This window comes from Ranitomeya imitator, chromosome 9 (genome assembly GCF_032444005.1).
Source record: "Ranitomeya imitator isolate aRanImi1 chromosome 9, aRanImi1.pri, whole genome shotgun sequence".
NCBI lineage: Eukaryota > Metazoa > Chordata > Amphibia > Anura > Dendrobatidae > Ranitomeya > Ranitomeya imitator.
Genome location: NC_091290.1, coordinates 135,272,406 through 135,294,014, shown reverse-complemented (window position 1 = coordinate 135,294,014; position 21,609 = coordinate 135,272,406). Strand labels below are relative to the sequence as shown.

Genomic DNA, 21,609 nt, shown 5'->3' with positions numbered 1-21,609 from the left:
CCCCGCTTGTTCTATATTATGCACACTGTCCATCTTCTCTGATAAGGAGACCTACTTTTCAATGCAAATTTAAAAGGGGTTTTACTTTGTAAATACAGTGTGTCCGTAAAGTCATGGTGTACTTTTGACCAGTCATTGGAAAGCAACAATAAACGATAGAAATGTGAAATCTGCTCCAAATAAAAGAAAAACTCTCCCAGTTTTATACCTATTCAGTGCAGTTCAATGTGGGCTCCATTTGTTGTCCCACACACATCCAAACTATAGCATAAGCTTGTGGTTGCATGAGGTCACAGACCTGAGAGTGTATTAATCAGAGTTCAGTTCATCAGGAGTTAATCTGACTGGGGGCTCAGCAACAGCTTAAATGAGTTTGTGTTGTTTGATTGGTTCTTGTTATTTCTCCTCATGAACAGGTCTGATATGATTGGGCCAGAGAAGGGGCGCCAAAATGTAAACTATAAAAGTGCACCATGACTTTACGGACGCACTGTATATTTTGCTGCTAGTTTGCCCATGTCGTACAGTGATTGATGAATCTGCATTTTGCAAAAACACACTTATTTTGCTACTTTATTGGCTGATCACAACTGATCGAGTCAGGTCAAGCTGGAATAGACAATCACACCTCTAACAAAGGACCCATTTGGACTCTGTAATAAACCAAAATGTTCACATCCACATACTGAATCCTGCCGTCTATCACCAAAAAATACCAATCACTGCACATAAAATATCTTTGCAATATCATTAGTCACCATGGTCATCGCCCAAGTAGAGCAAAAGACTAACAATCCTGTGCACATGATTCCCTTATCACGTTTATGTGGGTATTTTACCTTGTACAGCTTGAGGCTGGCCTCGTGTCTGGCGTTCACAGTGTGCAGACGGAGCTTGTCCAGGCTGTTGGTGTAATAGTCGCAGGCGTTGCACTTGAGATGCACTGGGTTCCCAATGGCAACACATTTCAACCTCCACTCATTGGCTTTGCCCCCTTCTTTGATATGAGCCACAAGCTGGTACTTCTGAACGTGCTTGTCAGTTTTACAATGCAGCTGAAAGTTGGCCTTCAGCTGAGTGTTATATCGACATAAATTACACTGGTAACAATCTCCCACCACCGACTTCCATTCTTCTTCAGGCAGATTGCGCTCCGCTCCCATATGGAGGCCAAGCATGTCCAAGTTATCCGTAGTGAAGCGGTTACACACTGCACACTGGAAAAGTTTCAAGGAAGGATCGTTGGTTTGCGTGAAGCTCTCACCCAAGTTCATGAGTTCCTCCGACACCAGCTGTCCACCTCCCAGCCGCATGTCCAATGGGATTTCTCCTCCTACTTACAAATAAACAAAAATAAGAAATTGTCATAGCTGAAAATTGAACAATCCAAATCAAAAATTACTTTCCTGCATCTATGTATCCTTAGATCTCACATGCAATGATAAGCTAAAACATTACAACTTGCCTAATGGAGGTCAAGTCCCTCAAGTAGTGACAACACAGCTCTGACCCGCCAAGCCATGAAATCCACAAGACCTCTGTAGAGATCCAACATTTGGGGAATGGTAGCTCATGTGGCATCAGGATGATCTAGCCTTTTTTCCACAATTAAATCAATAAGTCTTTGGTCTCCATCAGACATCTATGAAAAACAGTCCAAGTACGAATTGCAAAGCTTGGACTGCCATGGGTCTTTTGACCTGAACTTGACTGCCTCAAGCTAGGGTTGGTAGATCTCCGGCCAGACCGTAAATTGTGGTCTGTACAAAAGACCGTGTTTCACAGATGTCTGGATTGTCTGTCACCCGTTCACCATTTGTCCTTCCTTGAGCCACTCAAGACCTGCCATTTTTGGAAATGCTCTGACCCAGTCATTTAAGCCATCACAAGTTGGGCTTTGTCAAAGTTGCTCTTATCCTTACACTTACCCATTTTTCTTATTTTTCTTGATTTCAACACAATCTCAAGAGCTTGCTGCCTTGACACAAGCCACTGTCATATAATCCATGTCATCAACTTATCCAGACAAACGTAAATTAACATCCAAGTACAGACTGAGATATACAGATCGGATGTGGGTCTTCTGACCTAAATTTGACAGCCTCCTAGGCATATACGAGACTGTCAAGTTTCGGTCAGGAAACCCTCATCCAGTTTGTTTGTACACAGACCGTGATTCATGGACATGTAAATTCGACCTTAATGCGTCAATTCATAGATATTTTTATTTGTAATGTCTAATACTTCCAATATTGGCTGGTTCTGGTCATCTGCGTCTTCATGGCCCAAAACCAAAATTTCCCCAGTGTTATTTAATAATTTCAGTACATCTGAAACCACAGAGATCTTTTCTGAAGTTCATAAGCGGGTTTTTACCATCTGTGGCTAATAAGCATCTCAGCGAGGTTCAACAAGGGGGAACAATGGTGTCTAAAGCCCCAGAGCTCAACGCTCGACTGTGACTACTGTACATTATCATTCCCAGACTGTTAATGTGCAATCGCAGTTAAAGCTCTATGGAATCTCAAGAATACGTCTGACGTGTAAAATAAACAGTAAGGTGTAGATAAAATCAGATTTTCATCATAAAAGTGAACGCCATGTTAAATGGAGTCCAGGACCCACTCTCACAGCAGCATACATATCCATCGAGGTTGGCCTGTGTTTATCGTATGGCCAAACCAGGCACATGCTTAGGGCAGCTGGTTAACTTTAATCGTCATAGTTCTTCTACTTGGTCTACACTTGTCACATCCGCAGCCCGCGGTGGTTGATGAAACTTGTATTATATAGAAAATACAAACATTTTCTTATTTTGCATGTAAACCCAACCCAAAAATGTAGCAATATTTTCTATCACTAGTTGACCATGAAGCATGCAAGATCATTCCAGCCATGTGCAAATCAAATCTTACCTACGGTGGGAGCCATCCCTGGCATAGGACTGGTAGGATCTAGCTGGAACCCACCCATTATATACTGTGACTCATTCGCTGGGCTGTCCATCTTCAGATTCATGTTTTGTGCTAGGTAGAAATGATAGAGATCGGCTTCAGCAGGAGAGGGTAGGCTGCTGATGCCTAAGTGCCTGTTGTGTTGGATTTGGGTCATGTTTTGCTGAAGCAGCATCATGTTGTGCATGTGCTTCTCACTGGTCATGTGGATGCGCAGGTTCCTAGCGACATTGGTTTCGTAATCGCACACTTCACAACGCCAAGTGGGTTTGGTTTTTGGTTTGGTAGGAGAAGGGGCCCCGCAAGAGTTACTAATGTTGGAAGCAGCAGCAGCCGCCGCTGCAGTGGCAGCAGCAACTGCAACCCCGGCAGTGTGGCTGAAAACCTGGTCGCTCCCTCCATTCTGTAGATTCTGCATGTTGTTTAGATGCTTGTCCGACTGCATATGAATACTGAGATTGCCTTTGGTAGTGGTGGAGTAGTTACAGACCTCACAGCGGAAAGGCTTGTAACCACAGGTGTAGCTCTCTCCCCGGGCAAGACGGGGATGAGGCTGCCCAGATTTGCAGTAGGCGCAAGAACCACCCGGCTCAGGGTGCTTTTCTTTCATGTGTGCTTCCAACGTCTGCTGGTATTTGTAATGCCAGTTACACTTTGGACACTTAAGAGTCTTACATGAGTTCCGAGAGTGCATCATGGTCATGTGTCCACCAAGCGAGCGCGAAGAGCCCAGTACAGTGTCACACTTTGGACACTCCACACCACTCCCAGAAGGGCAATCCCCTATGCCAAGCTCACAGGGGTTATCGGCATGCTGGTGGTGGGTGGCAAAGCTTCCATCCTCTCCCTCTGCACTTTCATTTGGTTCAGATGCTGTGGCATTGTCCCGATTGGCACTTTCATCAACAAAGTCCAATTTCCTCCCTCCCCCCACCATACTGGCATCAACGCCATCACTGTTAAAGCTTAAATGGTTCCTCCTGTTTGCACCATCAAAGACAACGAAGGAAGAAGAACATGTAGAAGGTGTGCCCCTTGCCATAGGCTGGGTCACATTAGGCATTAAATTAGAAATACTTTGGTTTGTGAGAGCCAGGTCCTTTTTGCCGCTGCTCTCGGCAAACACCCCAGACTCGTCCTGAGGTCTGTCCACAAAGTCATCCTCAAGCCCGTGTGGAAACAGTGCTTTGCAATCCTCCCCTTCCTCATCACATTCCTCCTCCATCTCTTCTTCTTCCAACTCCTCCTCATCATCATCATCATCCACCTCCATCCTTTCCGATAAGTCCTCTTGTACTCCCATCGAGTGCTTCTCAAGCTCCGACATTTCGGGTTCCTTACTAGAGGAAGGTTTGGTTGTACAAGAGCCTAAGGAACTTAAAGAGACCGAGTTTATGGTGGTGTTAAAAGAGGAGTTTGTCAACCCTCCAAGATTAAGCAGGGTATTTTGAGACACAACATTGGGCTGTGCCTGCTCTGCCCCACTGGAAGTAGTGTCATTTTCTTTTAGAAGTGCTAGGCTAGCCTGCAAGGCTTCATCGCCATCCATGCGAATGCCACTAAATTTTCCATAAAAACTATTACCAGGTCCAGTAGTGTTGGCAGAAGAAACTAAGGGATGCTGAAAACTTTTGTTTTTTGGTTCCAGAAAACTAACAAGAGGTTCCTTATCTTTTCCAATCCCTTGAATGATGGCAGAAATGTTCTTGTTACTAAGAATCTTGCGCTCATCCTCACTTAGAGTCATTCTATGGTCATGCACAGCATGGGTCACAAACGACCGCACATAGCCAAAGGAAAGTTTGCACAAAAAACACATTAGAATTGGTTTCCTCTTACCATACAGTACAAAGCCATCATATTTGGACAGATCTACATTGTTGGGTACATCTTTGGATACACATGAGCTTTTGGCAGAACCGTCACTGTTTAGGTAATCCTTGTTGCTTTTGTGGCGCACGTCAAAAACACGGAAGCTGTGCAGGACGGGGCTTACACCCGCAAGGGTTGAGGTATCCAGGAAAGATTTGTCAGAATTCTCAAACCACTTCCTGAAAGACGAGGCTATGTGGAAAGTGTTAATAATTTGGGGGTAAGAAGGGCCCACCGAGGATGTCTCCTCAGATTTCCCTGTTGAATTAGGCAAGGAATTTTTGTAGAGAGAAAGAAGAGCCTCGCTTGGGGTACTGTCGCAGGCTTCACCGCTTTGGATCAGCTGGCTGACACTTTCCACTATATAAGCAGAGCCATCAGGTTGATAAACTATTTCACCTGCCAAATTCTCAACATCACTCTCCTCCTCCCCTTCCTCGCTAACATCGCTTTCACTGTCCTCCTTCAGAGATGGCCGAGTACCAGGGCAGCGATGCTCCATATAGTCCTGTAAACTAGGAAAGGAGCACGAACATTCGTTGCAACAGACTGATCTGCTGGGAGACTGCGAGATGGCACCGGTTGGGTTAGCGCTTTCAGGGACGCGTTCATTGAATGAGCCACTCAGACTTTCCAGAGACCCACAGCTTTCCATGTTGGGCTGCTCCATGCTGCCAGATTGGTCGAGGTGGAGGGCGTTGTTGAGTTCAGTCCATTTTTGGTTTTGAGAAGCGCTGCATCCATTGTCCTTCCCAGCAATGACAGAAGTGTCACAGCCTTCCATGGCGAGCTCTGCGCGTAGAGTTCATTGCACCCAATACGGCTTGGATCTGCAAGAAAAAAAAAAGAAAAAAAAAAAATTAGACCAGGACGAATTGATAACATTTTTAATACAGCAACCAATTATGTAAAATTGCATTGACTAGTGGTCGTCTTCTTGTAGAGGGGTGATCTTCTCCTGCACAGATATAGTAGTACTGTCACGAGAAATCTTGTTTGAGAAGATCACCCCTTATCCAAAGAGAAGTTTTGAAAAGGTTTTACTCTATTACGAATATCAAATGCATAACGTGTAAGTCTAGGATAAGAATGTAAGTGATACATAGCTTGCTATGAAGGATCATAAAGTCCAATTTATGCAAAAAAAAGTTCAGAAATGATCACGACTATGGTTTCAAATGCCAAATTCACATGCAATTTCCCCGCAATGTTAGCCATTTGGACTTGGCTTGAGTGACTGACAGCTCAGTCCAGTAGAACTGGCAACCCTAGAAGGGGCGAAAGGGTTAACAGGCTAATTGCAAAATCAATGACATAAAAGCTTGGTAAGTTCCAGGAAGCTGTGGGAAGGGGAGGCAGCGAGAGGAGAGAAACACTTTGACTGGGCACTTGGGACATGTTTATCGATGCAAAACTCGTTGTGCTCCCTTGGTCAAGGAGAGAAGAAAGGTCTAAAATTAAGTCCAGGTTCATCAATATGTGAACCCGAGAGTAGACTAATCGCTCTCCAGAACCAAAATGTTCCACTTGAACGCAACATATTTAGGACGAAACGAGAGGAAGATCTTGGTGACTGAGGACGAGAAGCCATTCGGAACACACAACTATTTCCTGTGTGTTCCATTTTCAGAAATTAGTGCCCGAGCACAAGAACTCGCTGTTCTGTAATACCCTTGTCCGGCAATGCTTGCGAATATGCCTTATAGAGCCATCTGCCAGTTTCTTTTTACTGCTCCCTTTTTCCACATCTCTTAGCTTTCATCTCTTGCTCTGATTGTCAGTCAATAGGAGAGAGGCAGCTCTCACTTAAGGAAGCAGAAGTCAAACTCCCCTGGTCGATCAGCACTCTGTCTATAAAACATGTTTTCCCGTAAAATCAATGACCTCCAATCAGAATGCGGACATTGAAGGCAGCGTGTTCCTCGGCTGTGTGTTTTGCTTAAAGCCGGCAAGAAACCCTCTTCTAGTGGCTGAAAATCTGACACAGCAAAAAAAAAAATATATAAAAATAAAAAAAAAAAAGACTACCCACATTTACGAAGCATAAGTATAAAAAAAGCCAACAATAACAGTCAAAGACAATTCAAGTCTATATGCAAAAAAAAAAAAAGGTTCTTGTCGCACCTGAACTTGACCACGGATCAACAGTCCAAATGGTGCTGTCAACAGGTTGGAAACTTGTGCCGTAATCAAAGTGCCGCCTGTCAAATAATCATTACATGGTAATAAAGGCACGAGATGACTTCTGATCCGTTCTCATTTATATAAATATCCCCCGACTGAACACATGTGTACCACTCGTGGCAGCGTGCCAATGCTGGGCAGGAAACAATTTTACGGGAAAAAAAAGAAACACAATAGCGCTAAACAAATGCACAAGGAGGAGGTGGGACCGCGCCACCCTGACATCCTCAGGATTAAATCTGAACAGTGGCATGGTGTAATCTGAAATTGTTAATTAGAACAGTGTTAATTAGGCAGTTTGCTCACAAGAGGCAGGTTGGCAACACACCAAAAAAAGAAAATAAGGCCCGTAAGGAATAGAAAAATGTCACAAAAAAAAAGGGGGAAAAAACGCCTATAAAAGATGCAGGAAAATATACAAGTGGATCAAGATGCACAGGCTGTAAATCCAAACATATTACATCTTCCTAACAACTATACAGATGTGACTATTCCTTGTCAAACTTTGAAGGAATTGTATGAGGAAACTGCCAGTTCTGCAGTCTTTTTTAATTTTTTGGTTTCAGATGGTTGTAATAGAAAAATAAAGAAGCTTAAACATATCCAAACCAAATAACCACTGGAAGAGGAAGATCAAGCATAACCAAACTAAGTAACCACTGGAAGAGGAAGAAGACCAAACATAACCAAACTAAATAACCACCGGAAGAGGAAGAAGATCAAACAAGACCAAACTAAGTAACCACCGGAAGAGGAAGAAGACCAAACATAACCAAACTAAGCAAGCATCAGAAAAGGAGGAAGATCAAACATGACCAAACTAAGTAACCACTGGAAGAGGAAGAAGACCAAACATAACCAAATGAAATAGCCACTGGAAGAAGAAGGCAAAATATAACCAAACTCAGCAACCACTGGAAGAAGAAGATCAGATATAACAACTTAGAAGATACCAGGACCTCAGGGAACCGATTACTAAATGGTTATACTTTTTCTTCATGTTCTGCCCCATGGGCAGACAGAATACTATAATTAAGAGATTTACATATTGGAGCAATTTAAAACCAACTTTAAAGTTAATAATATATATTTTATGGTACATTTGCAACTCCTGGATTCTGATTTTGCAAAGTTGCGAACAAGCAAGTTCCACACTGGTTTCTTTGAAGCACTTCTCCAGCAAGTGCACACATTGCACAGTGGCAGCATCTTGGTACGAGTTACGAGTGTTTCCTACACAGTTTCTTAGCCCTTACTGTGTGTTTTTTCTCCCAGCAGGAAAAGACATGAGGTGAGAGGCTGCCATCAACAGATGTCTCTTTTCCTGTTGCTCTGGCAAAGGGTGCCGGAATTGGCACCATGACAATACAAACAAGAGTTGCCCTGTGCATGCTCATTAATGGGGCACAGCACACACACATACACAGACACCGAGAATGGCAAAGGCCTTCAAATCTTAATAGGCTCATTAGCATAAACAGCTTTTCTAACAGCAGGAAGCTAAAGGAACTACCATACCAAACAAGACTGCTGGCGGCTCGGTTACAGCCTGGGGATCACCAGCAGAAGCCCGTGCCAGCCTGTTTCACGCAGACACAGCTGAACGGGGCAGAACCCTGTCTGCGTTGGCAAGCTGTTTTACTGAGTCTTCCACCCCGGAGCTTTGCTAAACTAGAGAGGAAAAGTCTGGAAGACTCTGCCAGGTGCTCTGATCTTCTGATGTGACAGATGAATCCTGTTATTGATTTAGTCCCTGGCCAGATCGCAGCCTTTTCACAATCCTATTGATTCTTCATTTGTAGAGTTTATCTAGAACCTTGGAGGTCTTGCATGCTAATATGAGATGAAAGACCTTATGGTCCTCCCTCGGTGGTCCCTACACTGGCCAATTTGAAGAGGGCCTTGGGCTCTTAGCCATCGACTTACAGGGACAGGTCTTTAAACCTGAGAACCTTTGTTTTTTTTTATAAATCGCAATATTCAGTCAATCCAAATTTGTATTTACTACAGAAGCCCGGACCCTATACAAAAACCCTACATTTCCATTTCAAGCCCATGTGAGTTGTGTTCCTTCTGTGTATGGAGGTGGAATTAATAGCTGGGATTTGTAAGTCACATAAATAAGGATCCACTTTTTTTTAAACTGGCATAAGCAGAAAAATTCAGAATTTAATAAATCAGAACCAAACTAAGTAATCACATGAAGAGGAAGATGATCACAGATAACTACTTAGAAGAAACATTGGCCCCTGCGGTTATGGCGAACCAATCACTAAAGGGTTCCTTGGTGGTCGAAACTTGGGTTATTGGCATCTGGTCTATAAAATTGATATTGACACAATCTCCTGTCTGAAACTAGCCTAAAGCCACATTAGACTAATGATGATATAGGCGGATGACAGCTTAATGTGTATGGGGGCTCCGAACCATTTATTGCCGGGGAGATAGTCCTGTCGGATTTCTGCTGCCGATCCTTTTGTTCTCACAGAGAAAAGTCGGGGCCAGAGATGTCTCTCTCAGAGAACACAGAAGGGTTTGGTAGAATGAACGCTCCAGTGTATGGGATAGCAGGCCAAGATGGCTGCTGGCCCAATGATCAGCCGGATTATTTGTTTGGCAAACTACTAATATATATGGCAGCTTTAGATATGAAAGATGGACAATAGTAACTCACTTCCAGACATTTTTGAACTTATCAAAACTGAGAACAGAAGGGTTAGCAATGTTGAAATCCAAGAGCCAAATCCTTCTTTACCCCCTGACATCAGTAGGCACGTCAAGAGTTCCTCAAACGCATTAGTTGGTCGCCAGTACAGCTGAAATCAGCCAATTTGGCTGGCATGACTAAATATGTATGGACACCTTTAGGCAAGAAGTCAGCATGGAATGTTTCACCGAACATGGTGGAGTCTGATTCAGCAGAATATACGGTCTCCGACACCAGCTTTTAAACAAAATATATAATATCCGTCATTAATATATAATCCTCAATCTAATAACTTTGACAGGCATTTGGACAAATATAGAAAATATATTTTATGTTCTACCAACCTATTTAGGAGAGGAAAAAAAACCTAAAAAAACACTTCGTGATAATCAGGGTGTTCTCGAAGATAAAAACTCACAGACTCTTGTCTTCCCTCCTGTCCCTCATACTAGATACCGTTAAGGCCCTTAGTTAACAATGTCTGGGAATAGCATTTGCTGTAACTACATTTTGGCCATTTATATGGGGTCAAAGATGGAGTCAGAGTCTTGGAAAACTAGCAGAGTTCAAACTTTGATTTATTGACGCATTGTCCTACATGGGAATACCCTTAAAAGGGGATGTACCAAGTTTGGAAGTTATCCCCCATCCCATGGATAGGAATTTACTTCCTGATCACTGGAGGGCTGACCACTGTATCCCTAACAGATCCTAAGAATGGGGCTCTCATGAGTGGTCAGTCATGCACACCTCTTCTCCAACTGCTGGGACCCCACCAATCCCTAGAACTGGGGCTCTGAAGAGTGGTCAATCATGTGCACCTCTTCTCCGACTGCTGGGATCCCACTGATCCCGAGCGTCGGGGCTCTGAAGAGTGGTCAATCATGTGCACCTCTGCTCCGACTACTGGGATCCCACTGAGCCGGAGAAGCGGGGAACTGGAAAGTGGTCCATAATGCACACTTCTTCGCTGACTGCTGGCCCCCACTGATCCAGAGAGCCGGGGCTCTGAAGAGTGGTCAATCACATGCACACTGCCACTTCATTCATTCTTAACACTGTGCCCAGCTATCTCTCGCAGTACCACTGAAAAAGAATGGTGCAAAGGTGCCCATGATCGACCACTCTTCAGAGTCCCAGCTCTCAGGGATCGATGAGGTCCCAGTGGTCGGAGCAGAAGTGCACATTATTGACAACTGCTCCATTCACATGGGTCGCTTCAGAGGTCCGGTTCATATCATGATCCGGATTTAAAAACAAAACAAACAAAAAAAACTAAATTCGTAATCTTGCCATTTTCACTGTGACCACTGGAGCTGTTTTAGACTCATATTTCCTGTCCTTTCATGAGGTGTTTTCAGTAGTATCCTTATCATCAGAGGCAGCATTATAATGACAGGTAACACATTATCAATCACAATAGGCGATGTCACAGCTGACCCTGCTTCACTCTAATGACTTTTGCTCCCGCTCATTAGATGCTTCAGTACAAAAGATAGGGACAGCGGCTGTTTATTGTGGTTACTGTACATGTGTTGTTTCCTGAAACCGGAAATAAAAGACTAAAATTACCCCAGTGGCCGGTGTGAAAATTAGTAGATTTTTAATTTTTTAATACAGATAGGGATATGGCAATAATAAAATAATAATTCCAAAATAAAAAATATATACATTTAACACAAAAAAGTCATTTTCTGATGATACATACTTTTTAAAACTTCTAAAGCCTATTTGACAGACTTCACGAAACCTTACAAAATCTAAAATTAATGCAAATACAAAGCCACTATATTTTATCATCTAAAAATTAAAGTTGCAACTATCAAGTATTTTTTTTAAATTATTTGTCATTTTTCGAGACACTAAAGCAAAACATCCTGGACAGGCAGGCCCTTAGACAATGTATAGGAGAGAACACATGGCAACCTTTTTTTTTCCCAAACCATTTTCCTTTTATGTGTGCATATGTATATGAAAGCGTACAAGGTTTTGCTTATAAAGGGACACTTTAAAGGACGACCTACTTGACAGATTAGTTACGCCACTGAACACCAGAGTCCGGCCTTCAGTTCCTTTAAGAACACGTGAATCTGCGTAATTGCAGAGAACAACGTACAGATCTAGAATTAGTACTTGACCGAAGCCCCCAAAAATATCACGCAGCAGGAAATAATAAGCTAATAGGGAAAACATGCCAATGGATTAGTCAGCATATGAGGATGATGGGATGCATTAATCCTAATAAAAGCTGCATATTGGCTGCGACCATGGGCAAAAAACGTCAGCTCCATCATAAACAACAATCAAATTTACTATGGGAGTTCTGACGCCTAGAAAAAGTTACAATCCAAGAGCGGAACTTATACAAGTTCCCCTAACAAGCAATAGTAGGGCTTATTTTTCACCAATATTGGCTTAGGCCAGAAATCTGCCTCTTCTTGAGTAGATGACAGGTGCACTTTAGCTACAGATAAGAGCACAAGTCGAAGCAAGAAAAGGATTTGGCTTCCTTTGTCTACAGTACTTGTATTTCATAAAACCTTAAGAATTTAATCCACCTCCTTTCCCAAAAACAAGATCAGTAATGCTCCGAGCTTCAGCAAGAAGGCAACAAACTGACCCAAAGTGGATACAGACGACAAAACTGTGCACAAGTAAATGCTACCCAAATATATCAAACCCCAGAACAGGAAGAACGCAATCAATGATTAAGTACCACAAGTTCTGAAACGCGTCTGCTACTATATATCTCACCATAGGGGGCTTGTCACATTTATGCAGATTGTATAAAAAAGATTTTTTTAATGAATTATGATATAAAAAAAATTATTTTATTGATATCACGGAGCTGGACCTTCCTTCGTGATCGATTGGTTTTCCTCCATGTACGGACTGGTACGAAACGGGCAGCCTCAAAAATATACATTGCATGCCATTTACAATCCATGTTTCTGTATTGGCCTTATCGAAACAAAGTGCGCTACGTAAACAGGGGATTTGCTACTAATCACATGGAGGACGCAGGGCTGGCGTCAGCACCCGAAGTACCTGGGCAAGTGCCGGGGCCCTGGCGAGACAGGGGGGCCCACTCAGGGCCACCCTGGCGAGACAGGGGGGCCCACTCAGGGCCAGCGTTAGGGGCAGGCAGCTGCCAGTGCCTAGGGCCCCCGCTCCCCCAGGGGCCCTCAGCTAGCGGCACATCACGCAGCTGCTATGGGGCCCCTGTGAGGCAGGGGGGGCCGCCTGTCGCAAGCGCCAACTCCCCCGCCGCCGCTTCGAACTTTACCAGCATCTGCCGGTAAAGTTCAAAGCAAATGATGGAGGAGAGAGCATCACCTGACGCTCCCATCATTCCCCACTCTGCCTCTGACACTGCCGCTGCGGGTGCGCGATGACGTCATCGCGCACTCACTGTGTGCCAGGCAGTGCAGCGGCAGCCGCCGAGACCGGAGCAGGGAGGGAACAGCGCGGCGCGGAAACGTTGAGAGGTGGGGAATTTTTTTTTCTGTAACTAACTGAGTACTGGACTATGGGGCCATTATTAGGGGGAGGGGGGGCTGTACTGTATACTACATGTCTGTGCTATATACTACATGGCTGTGTTATACACTACGTGGGCTGTGTTTTATAATATGTGGCTGTGCTATATACTATATGGGCCGTTATATGCTATGTGGGCTGTGCTATATACTACATGGCTGTTCTATATACTACGTGGGCTGTGTTTTATAATATGTGGCTGTGCTATATACTATATGGGCTGTTATATGCTACGTGGGCTGTGCTATATAATATGTGGCTGTGCTATATACTATATGGGCTGTTATATGCTACGTGGGCTGTGCTATATACTACATGGCTGTGCTATATACTACATGGGCCGTTATATACTACATGGCTGTGTTTATATGCGATCATGAATCATGGTATGTGTTAAAGGGGGGCCCACAGACTCTTTCGCCCGGTGCCCTCAAAAACCTGGAGCCAGCCCTAGAGGACGGAACGATCATAGCAGCGATCATTCTGTTCCTATCACAGTTCATCGGCCCTTGTATTCAGACCAGTAAATGTGACTTGTAATATAGTCAATCGGTGCCTGTTGAGATGGACTTGGCCAAAAATCGGTATGTCTAGATGCACCATTAGGCGCAAGTGAATGGTTTGAAGGTTGGCGCAAGAGGAACAATTTTATCTTTCTAGCAAGGTGTGCCAAAACATGCACCAAGGTGATAAAGGTGGGAACATTGTTGGACTGTCCGGACCAAGTTTATGCTAAATGATAAATAGGAGATAATGTCCACAATAAAGAAAGCTGCTCGGGATGGACTCGTTAGGATGGGAAGGGTTAACTGCACTGATGGCCACTGCTAATTTCAAGCTTGTTCCTTTATTTCATTTTATCCACTCGTGCTGCTGATAAGCAGGTTTTACCGGAACTGACACGCTTGCAGGCAGCAGAATTCTGACCAGGCTGCAATGAGCTAACAAATTCATTTTCATTGATCAGAAATCAGCAGGGCAGTAAGTGATGGGAAATTCCATTAGACTCAAGCACCTGGTTTCCCATCCTCTCTCTCCTACAGGGAGGGTGAGGAGAAGTGGGTGAGTATGAGTGGATCCTGTGTGCTCACTCGAGTCTTTTTACCAGAAGTCCTCGGAGAGCTCTGCAAGCTGGCAGTTCTGCACGGTATTTTTAAGTCCATTAGATCGCATTGATGTTCCTGGAGGTGATGTAGACGGCAGCGGCGGAGAGGTCAGTAAGACCTGATATGGCTGCTCTGAGCAGAAATGCATAGATAGGTACTCAATTGTGTAGGTGGAACCATCTCAGGTCTGAGAATGAATGCTGAAGCTTGAAGGTCTGCCAAGCAACCAAGACCCCATGCAGATTGATAAAAAAAAAAAAAAAAGCAGCTTCTCATATATTAGCAGTAAACGTCATGACTTTATAAGACATGTAACGCTTTTCGCGGTGCCGAAGCCTCCCGCATGCCGGTTCATTGTCAGGTTGTAGGGGACACACAAGGCGTGACGTGAAGATGTGTGCTGAAGGGGTTAGCGAAACATGGCCCACAGTGGAGCTGTTAAAGGTAATCAATACCACTGAGATAATACACCAGCCTCAGCCACAATATTGATTGCTGGGAAGATGATAAAACTGTTTATTAGGATAATTGCAGAGACCCTTAAAAAGAAAAAAAAAACATGCAGGGACAGACCCCTTCCTTGGCCTGGCGCATAATGTAGGGTACCCCAATTACAATGGACACAGAGAGGCACGCACTGTAAGCCAAGAACACACCTGCAGGGTGCGGAGAGGGGTGCTGGTGTTTTGACATGGTTTATTTTCCCTGGTAACACCTGTTTGTATCATTGTCACTGTGATTAGGTTTAATTAGGACTTGGCGCAGGCTCTGCTCGCTCAGCTGGGGCACATCAACGCCTGCCCACAATGAAGGAAACGCCAGCGGCTTCGACTCTACCCCTCTTACCGCTCGCTGTTGACAACTTCAAAGTAAATCATCAAGTTAAATGCAGATTCCTGAGAAAGAGAGAAAGGAGAGGGAGGGAGAAGGACACCCGAGGCAAAATACAACCAGCACCCAGCTGCAGGATTCTGGCTGCACGCTAGGCCGACAGGAAAGGCTCCACCTCGGGAGCAGACAATCCTTCAGCCGTGTGGTCAAACCCAAGGCCTTTGAAGTTAGAAGCCAACACTTAAAGAATCAGGCGGTTCTTCTTTAATTGCTCATGGGAAGAGAAGATGCAAAAAAAAAAAAAAAGTGACGGGAGGTTTTGGTTTTGTATTTTTAGAACAACCTGCACCTGCATTAATCCATCATGTGCTTTATTTCTTCAAAAAATTAAGAACGTAGCATTCAGCATCACCACGGACATCGTTCTGCTCTCTGTGCTACGTCTTTTGGGTCAACACCATTGGTCATCGTCAACCAAGTCGTCTATCAGTTGATCAATCAATGTACGTATTGAGGCAGATAGGTGCGGACATATAATTAGAGGATTATCCAGTGCAATTTGATGGAGAAGGTGGTTGGAGGAGGACTATGGTCAATATCCAGAAGAATATTGCCACAGGATGCAACAGAGACTACAATTACTTCTCCGAACTAGATCTTCTCTGACGGGTGGTGACCGTAGCTTTGCAAGGGCCAAAACGGGAGGCAACATCACTGTTGTAATGTACATAATCATATATGCCTCATACACAATAGATAAAGGACCACCGTGCATTCGGCACCCAACTCCTCCATACACAGGAGTGCTAGCTTTGCCGAGTGCTCCCATGTTTTATCGAGCGGCGCTGCTAGACTCCTCTGGCGGCGGTTTATCGTGCCTAGAATAAAAGGATAAGCAGTACTAAATCATACATGCCAGATTCATATCTCCTTCAACATAATGTGTGGGGAGGCCCCCATAAACATTAGCTCATCGATATCGGAGGGCTCGGTTGACCTTTCTCTAATAAGTATGGGAGGGGGCCCTTAAGGCCAGATCAACAATATAGCAAATGGATTGCTCCAAGTTAACAGAGCTAATTGATAGTCAATCATTGGTAGTGATTGAAAGAATGGTCATTAGCGAGACTGTTCATTTCTAAACAGTTTCAATAGTATCGGCAGCACGTCTCGGTTTACAAGGTGCAATGTGCTCTGGACAAACGATTACTTTCATGTCAACATAAAAGTTGCATTTCAATGATGAAGGAGCAGGTTTACATGGTTGGAAACGAACGTTAATCCTCCGGATCATCTGCCCATATAAAAGGGCCTTAAGTTACAATAGTTGCAGTAGGCCACTCAAAAAAACATTCTGCCTAGATCCCAACCCTATGTTGACCTCTGAATGAGCTGCAAGACCTCATTGTAGATGTCTCAGCATTAAACATGGATCTGAAATCCAAAGATTAGATAGCAGAACCCTTCAGGAACTGTACAGAAGCTTCTGAGCAGGTTGATATCAGGTGGTGACCCATCCCCCGCTCAATACCGTTAGGGCCTTCCTCCCCCTTTTCCATCTCGTCTTATTTATATGCAGTGTCATCTGCCGGACTTACCCATGTCCGAGTGTGACATTATAAGCAACCTGCACCACTTTCCGGAGTTCCTATGGCTCAAGCTGAGGCTTTTGCCTGCCTGATCTAGACCCTCACAGATGAGATTACCGAGTTGCGGTCACAGGTGGTCCAGCAGCTTCAGCAGATGTTTAGGTTGTTGGTCTCGGCTCATGCCCAGGCTCAATTGGAAGCCAAAACATCTATCCCTGACAGGTTTTCTGAAGGGAGAGATAAATTTATTGTCTTCAAAGAAGCCTGCAAATTATATTTCAGGCTCCACCCTCGTTCCTCAGGGAGTGAGGAACAACAAGTGGGGATTGTAGTCTCCCTTCTTAAGGGTGATTCCCAGTCCTGGGCCTTCTCCCTGCCGAATGACTCCATCTTTGTGGTCAGTGGACAATTTTATTTTTTGGCTTTAGCCCTGGTGTACGAGGATCCTGATGGCATCTCCGTGGCAGAGTCAAAACTCCGTAAGATTAAGCAGGGGGCCCGGCCGGCTGAGAAGCACTGCTTGGAGTTCCAGAGATGGGCTACTGACACTTAGTGGAATGACCCCGCTCTTAGGAGTCAATTTTGTCAGGGTCTGTCAGCTAGGCTTCAGGATTCTCTGGTGCAATATATACTACTCCAAGATCATTGTAGGCCGCATTGGCCTTGCGGTCAAGGTTGATAGACGCCTCAGGGAAAGACATACACCTACTCTGCCCCCTGTTGCTCTTCATAGTGAGGAGGTCACTCAGGTGCTGTGATGAACCCATGCAGTTGGAGGGGGGGTTCTAATCTCATACTAGGTTGCCTGCGGTTCACTGTGGGACAAGGGCATGTTTTTTACTGTGGTCGTACGGATCATTACATTAAAGTCTGTCCATCTCACGCTAAAAATGGTACTCCACTGCAAAAGCCGCATTCCCCTGGTCGTTTGAAGGGAGATGACCGGGGTGGGCATATTTCCTCCACTTTTACGTTTATTTACCATTTCGGATGAGTGGTTGGCGGGAAAAAGGAGACTATTCCATTTTTTGTGGATATTGGAGCTGGAGTCAGTTTGGTGGATTCTCGCTTTGCTCAGACCCATGGTCTAATCATCCTATTCGTGCTATTGATCCTACTCTTTTCAGCCAGAAGAGTTTGACCCAAGTCGTACATAATGTGAACTTGCCCATAGGGACTCTTCGTGAAGAGTTCCTGCCGTGCTACGTTTTGGAAGGTATGCCTACTGTCATCGTCTTAGGTCTTCCCTGACCAAAGAAACACAATTCGGTCAGTGGTTGGCAGTCCAGAGAACTAGTCAGTTGGGGCAATTGTTGTTATAACTATGGCCTGGGTACTACGATCTCAGCCGTCTATTAAATATTCCCCTTCTTCTCCAGTGGAGGTAATTAAGGGGCTACTGGAGGTTAGGGGCAAGACTCTACCCACACCTCAGGTTAATTCTAAATCTCGGTGTTCTCCCGGGAAAATTGGTCAGGGGAGAGTGGTAGTTCCTACTGAGTATCCGGAGTATAAGAGTTTTGTGACATATGGGGGGGGGGGGGGGAGCCTGTTGTCTATCCTTCAACGAGAGTACCATTTTGTGCAAAACAAATGTGTGGTAATAAACGTTCAGGTCCAGACCTGTGTGAATAAGTACGTGTGAGATTCCACTAGAAACATCAGGTGGAGGTCTGCATCAGGGACTCTGGGTACTAGGGTGATCGGGTCGTATAGGATGGCGGCTGTTCCATTCTCAGCCCTGGGACCTTCCAGTTGGAGTTACACCCAGTAATGCATGTACATAACGTGTTCCACAGGTCGTCAACTCAGGAGATTTGTTGCACCTCTTGAGTCTACGTTATTGACATCACCATTGGTCTGCGTTTGTAATGACCTTAATTATTGGGCGACTACAGAGGTGACTACTAGTGGTTTGATGCTTTCTTGCCATATGTAATTTCCGATCAAGTCTAGTCTTTATGGTCCCTCTCGTAGAAAGGGGGTATTGTCTTAAATTGTTAAGGGATTCGTAGCAGTGCTGGGTCTGCTGAAATTTAATGGTTTTGGGTTTTTTTTTTTTTCTTTTGGTTCGGCAAGAGTCAGTCTCTTGCTTGAAGTTGTCTTTTAGGTTGTCAGCTGATGTTGGTTGGTAACCACTCCCATCCCCCTATAAATAATCACATGACCCATCAGCTGATCGTCGGTTATAATATTTTTGTTCTCCGCAGACCAGCTAGGTGTGTGGAGCTTGCCTGTGATGGTGGTGTTGCTTCTGTGGGGGTTCTGCTATCCAGATGCAGTTTACTCTGATGCTGTGGAGCTTAGCGGCGGCGAAGTCTCCTTCTTGTCTGTCCCCGGTGTGTTACCATCTGCAGTGGCGAGGCTAGCGTCCTTGCCGGCCAGTCAACTAGCTAGGGATCATAGGTGATATTTAGGGACTAGGCATGTGGCTGCACTGGGTCAAGACCCACATAGGGCGTTAGGGAAGCTTAGGGACAGGCACAGGTTGGTGTCAGAAGGTGTCCAATCCCCCGCTCCCTACCGTTAGGGCCTTCCTCCCCTTTTCCATCTTGTCGTAGCTATATTCTGTGTCGTCCGCCGCAGTTACCCGTGTCCGAGCGTGACACTTTGGTCCGAGCATCATGTGGATGTGAGACGTTCCATCTACTCAAACACTGTCCAGACCACGTGGTGGTATTTCATGACGACCGTGCGTTCTATCTGCAGGACAATACCCCTGCTGCATGGCAAAAATCTGTTAAGGAACATGACAATGTGATCAAGATGTTAATTTGCCTCAATTCGATTTGTGCTGGAAAATCAAGTCCGATCCATCCTCATTGCTGCTGCCAGATACCACAAGACACCTTCAGGGGTCTTTCACTCCACCCCATGCCTCCATGGGTCAGACCAGATTTGATGGCGCATGGAGGACCTACACGATATTAGGTTTTAATGCTATGGCTGTCAGTGCATATCCTCTGCAGACTAGCCAGTAGCCAAAAGGGTTAACGTTAAGTACTACTTCTTTTGTTCTCATCTCCCAGGAGAATGAACCTAGGATCTGCAGCACTCAGGCTGAAAAATGTATGAAGGCCACTTCTCCCTAGGAAAAGACCAGAGCAGTTTCACTAAATCCTCCTTTGTCTGGACAGTAATTAATATTATAATCCGTAGGTAAGATGCCCTAAACCTCAGGGCAGCGGCACAGCTGGGAGACCCTCCCCCTGACCCAGCAATAGGGCCCTGCCAAGTCGCTGTCTCCCTCCCCACCACCACTCCCTTATAAACAAGATCAGGTTACAACAGCCCCCAATGTCTGCCTCATCCACATGGCTGGGGTCAGTCATTACACAGAGGCCAAGAGCATCTCACAAAAGGGCAGGAAGGCGTCTAGTGAAAGCTCGGAACCTGCAGATCTGTTCCTACATAAAAAAAAAAGGCGACCGTAGAAATACGGGGTCCACTTCCAGTGACAACTTTCCGCTACAATATCTACGATACAGAAAAGGTCTGAACGAAAACTACAGACAGTAGCAGAGAGAACATGCAGATCCGCATACACATACATTTCCTATAACGCCCGGAATATTCACACGCATGATACGGAAAAGTCTCACTGCTACAAATCATATAGTCAGCGGGTTTTCTGCAGTCCAAAGGGTGACATTTGCAGCAAATCCTGTACATTTTGGGTGCAAATTTTGCAACTGCGGAATCCCTGCTTTGCAAAATTTCAGCAGTGGAAATGGGTTCAGTCCACTCAATACAAGGCTTCCACCCTCCATCTATATAATGGGAAGAATCGTCTTTATTCAGACGTCCGTACGAGAAAAACGGACCGAATTTCATCAGTGATTTCGGTCAACAATCGTTGACCAATATGCTTAATAAATAAAGCAAGAAAAGGGGTGTTCCTGTCTCAAGATCCTTTTCAAATATGTAGTAGGTGTAATACTAGCAAATACCTCTAATTAGAAATGTAGTATAGTTCTTCTGATTTGCTATATCACTTACCCTATGTGCAGGGCATTGCAGTAGCTTAGGTATCCGTGGTTACGACCATTCATATAGTGACAGTTACTTAGCTGTTAGTGGTCGTAACCATGTATACCTAAGCTACCGCAATGCCCTGCACATGGGGTAAGTGACATAGCTAATCAGAAGAACTATACTACATTTCTAACTGGCGGTATTTGCCAATATTACGGCCACTACACATTGTGATAGGATGTTGGAGATGGGAATACCACTTTAAGTCAGGTAGGTTTCATTGAAAACTAAAACAATCAAAATGTTGTACCTTAAGCGATTACAGCTTCCTTCTCTGATCAAACAGGTACACCTTGCAAAGCCACTTTTTCTTTTTTTTTTTTGCGCAAGTAACGGAAGTCAGAAGAAAGCAGCTGCAGGTAAAAGAAAGCTTTTATAAAACCGCTGAACATAAGTGGCATGATGCCCGTTTCTGTGCTAGCCCCGGGCTCTCTGCTGCTTGCCAAGTCTGTCTATAATCCGGGCTACGTCAATGGCAGGCACCGGGCCAAATACATGCTGGATGTGGAGGGTTGGACTCTCAGTGGGTAAAAACCCCCATCGAAGGCCAACCAAGGGCGGTGAAAAAGCGAAGGGCAACCTGAGGTTTGTGGCGGACCTGTTGGGTTTTTTTTTTTCCGGTGTTTCGTAGACCGTGTGTGCGCTCTTTAGCTCGCATCCCTCTAAACGACCTGCCCAAACCTGTTCTATAAGCCACGCTTTACACTTACTGATTCACATCTGCCCGCGGAGTCACTCCCTCTCCTAAAGGACACGAACTTGGCTGTCGAGTCATCACTGTGTCAGGAAGT

The 21,609-nt window shown here is 44.8% G+C and overlaps 1 protein-coding gene across 5 annotated transcripts in view; it reads right to left on the bottom strand.

Annotated features, from left to right (window-relative positions):
- ZFHX3 (zinc finger homeobox 3) overlaps positions 1-21,609 on the bottom strand; it is a 94,024-nt gene that overhangs the window by 53,840 nt on the left and 18,575 nt on the right. For 4 of the 5 annotated variants that reach the window (XM_069739107.1, XM_069739111.1, XM_069739110.1 and 1 more), the window contains exons 2-3: positions 2,916-5,656; positions 840-1,336 (exon numbers count right to left, since the gene is read on the bottom strand). In XM_069739107.1, coding sequence (XP_069595208.1) covers positions 840-1,336; positions 2,916-5,610 — 3,192 coding nt within the window. In that variant the 5' untranslated portion in view covers positions 5,611-5,656. The remainder of the gene's footprint in view (positions 1-839; positions 1,337-2,915; positions 5,657-21,609) is intronic. The other variant, XM_069739109.1, reaches the window with a different exon arrangement.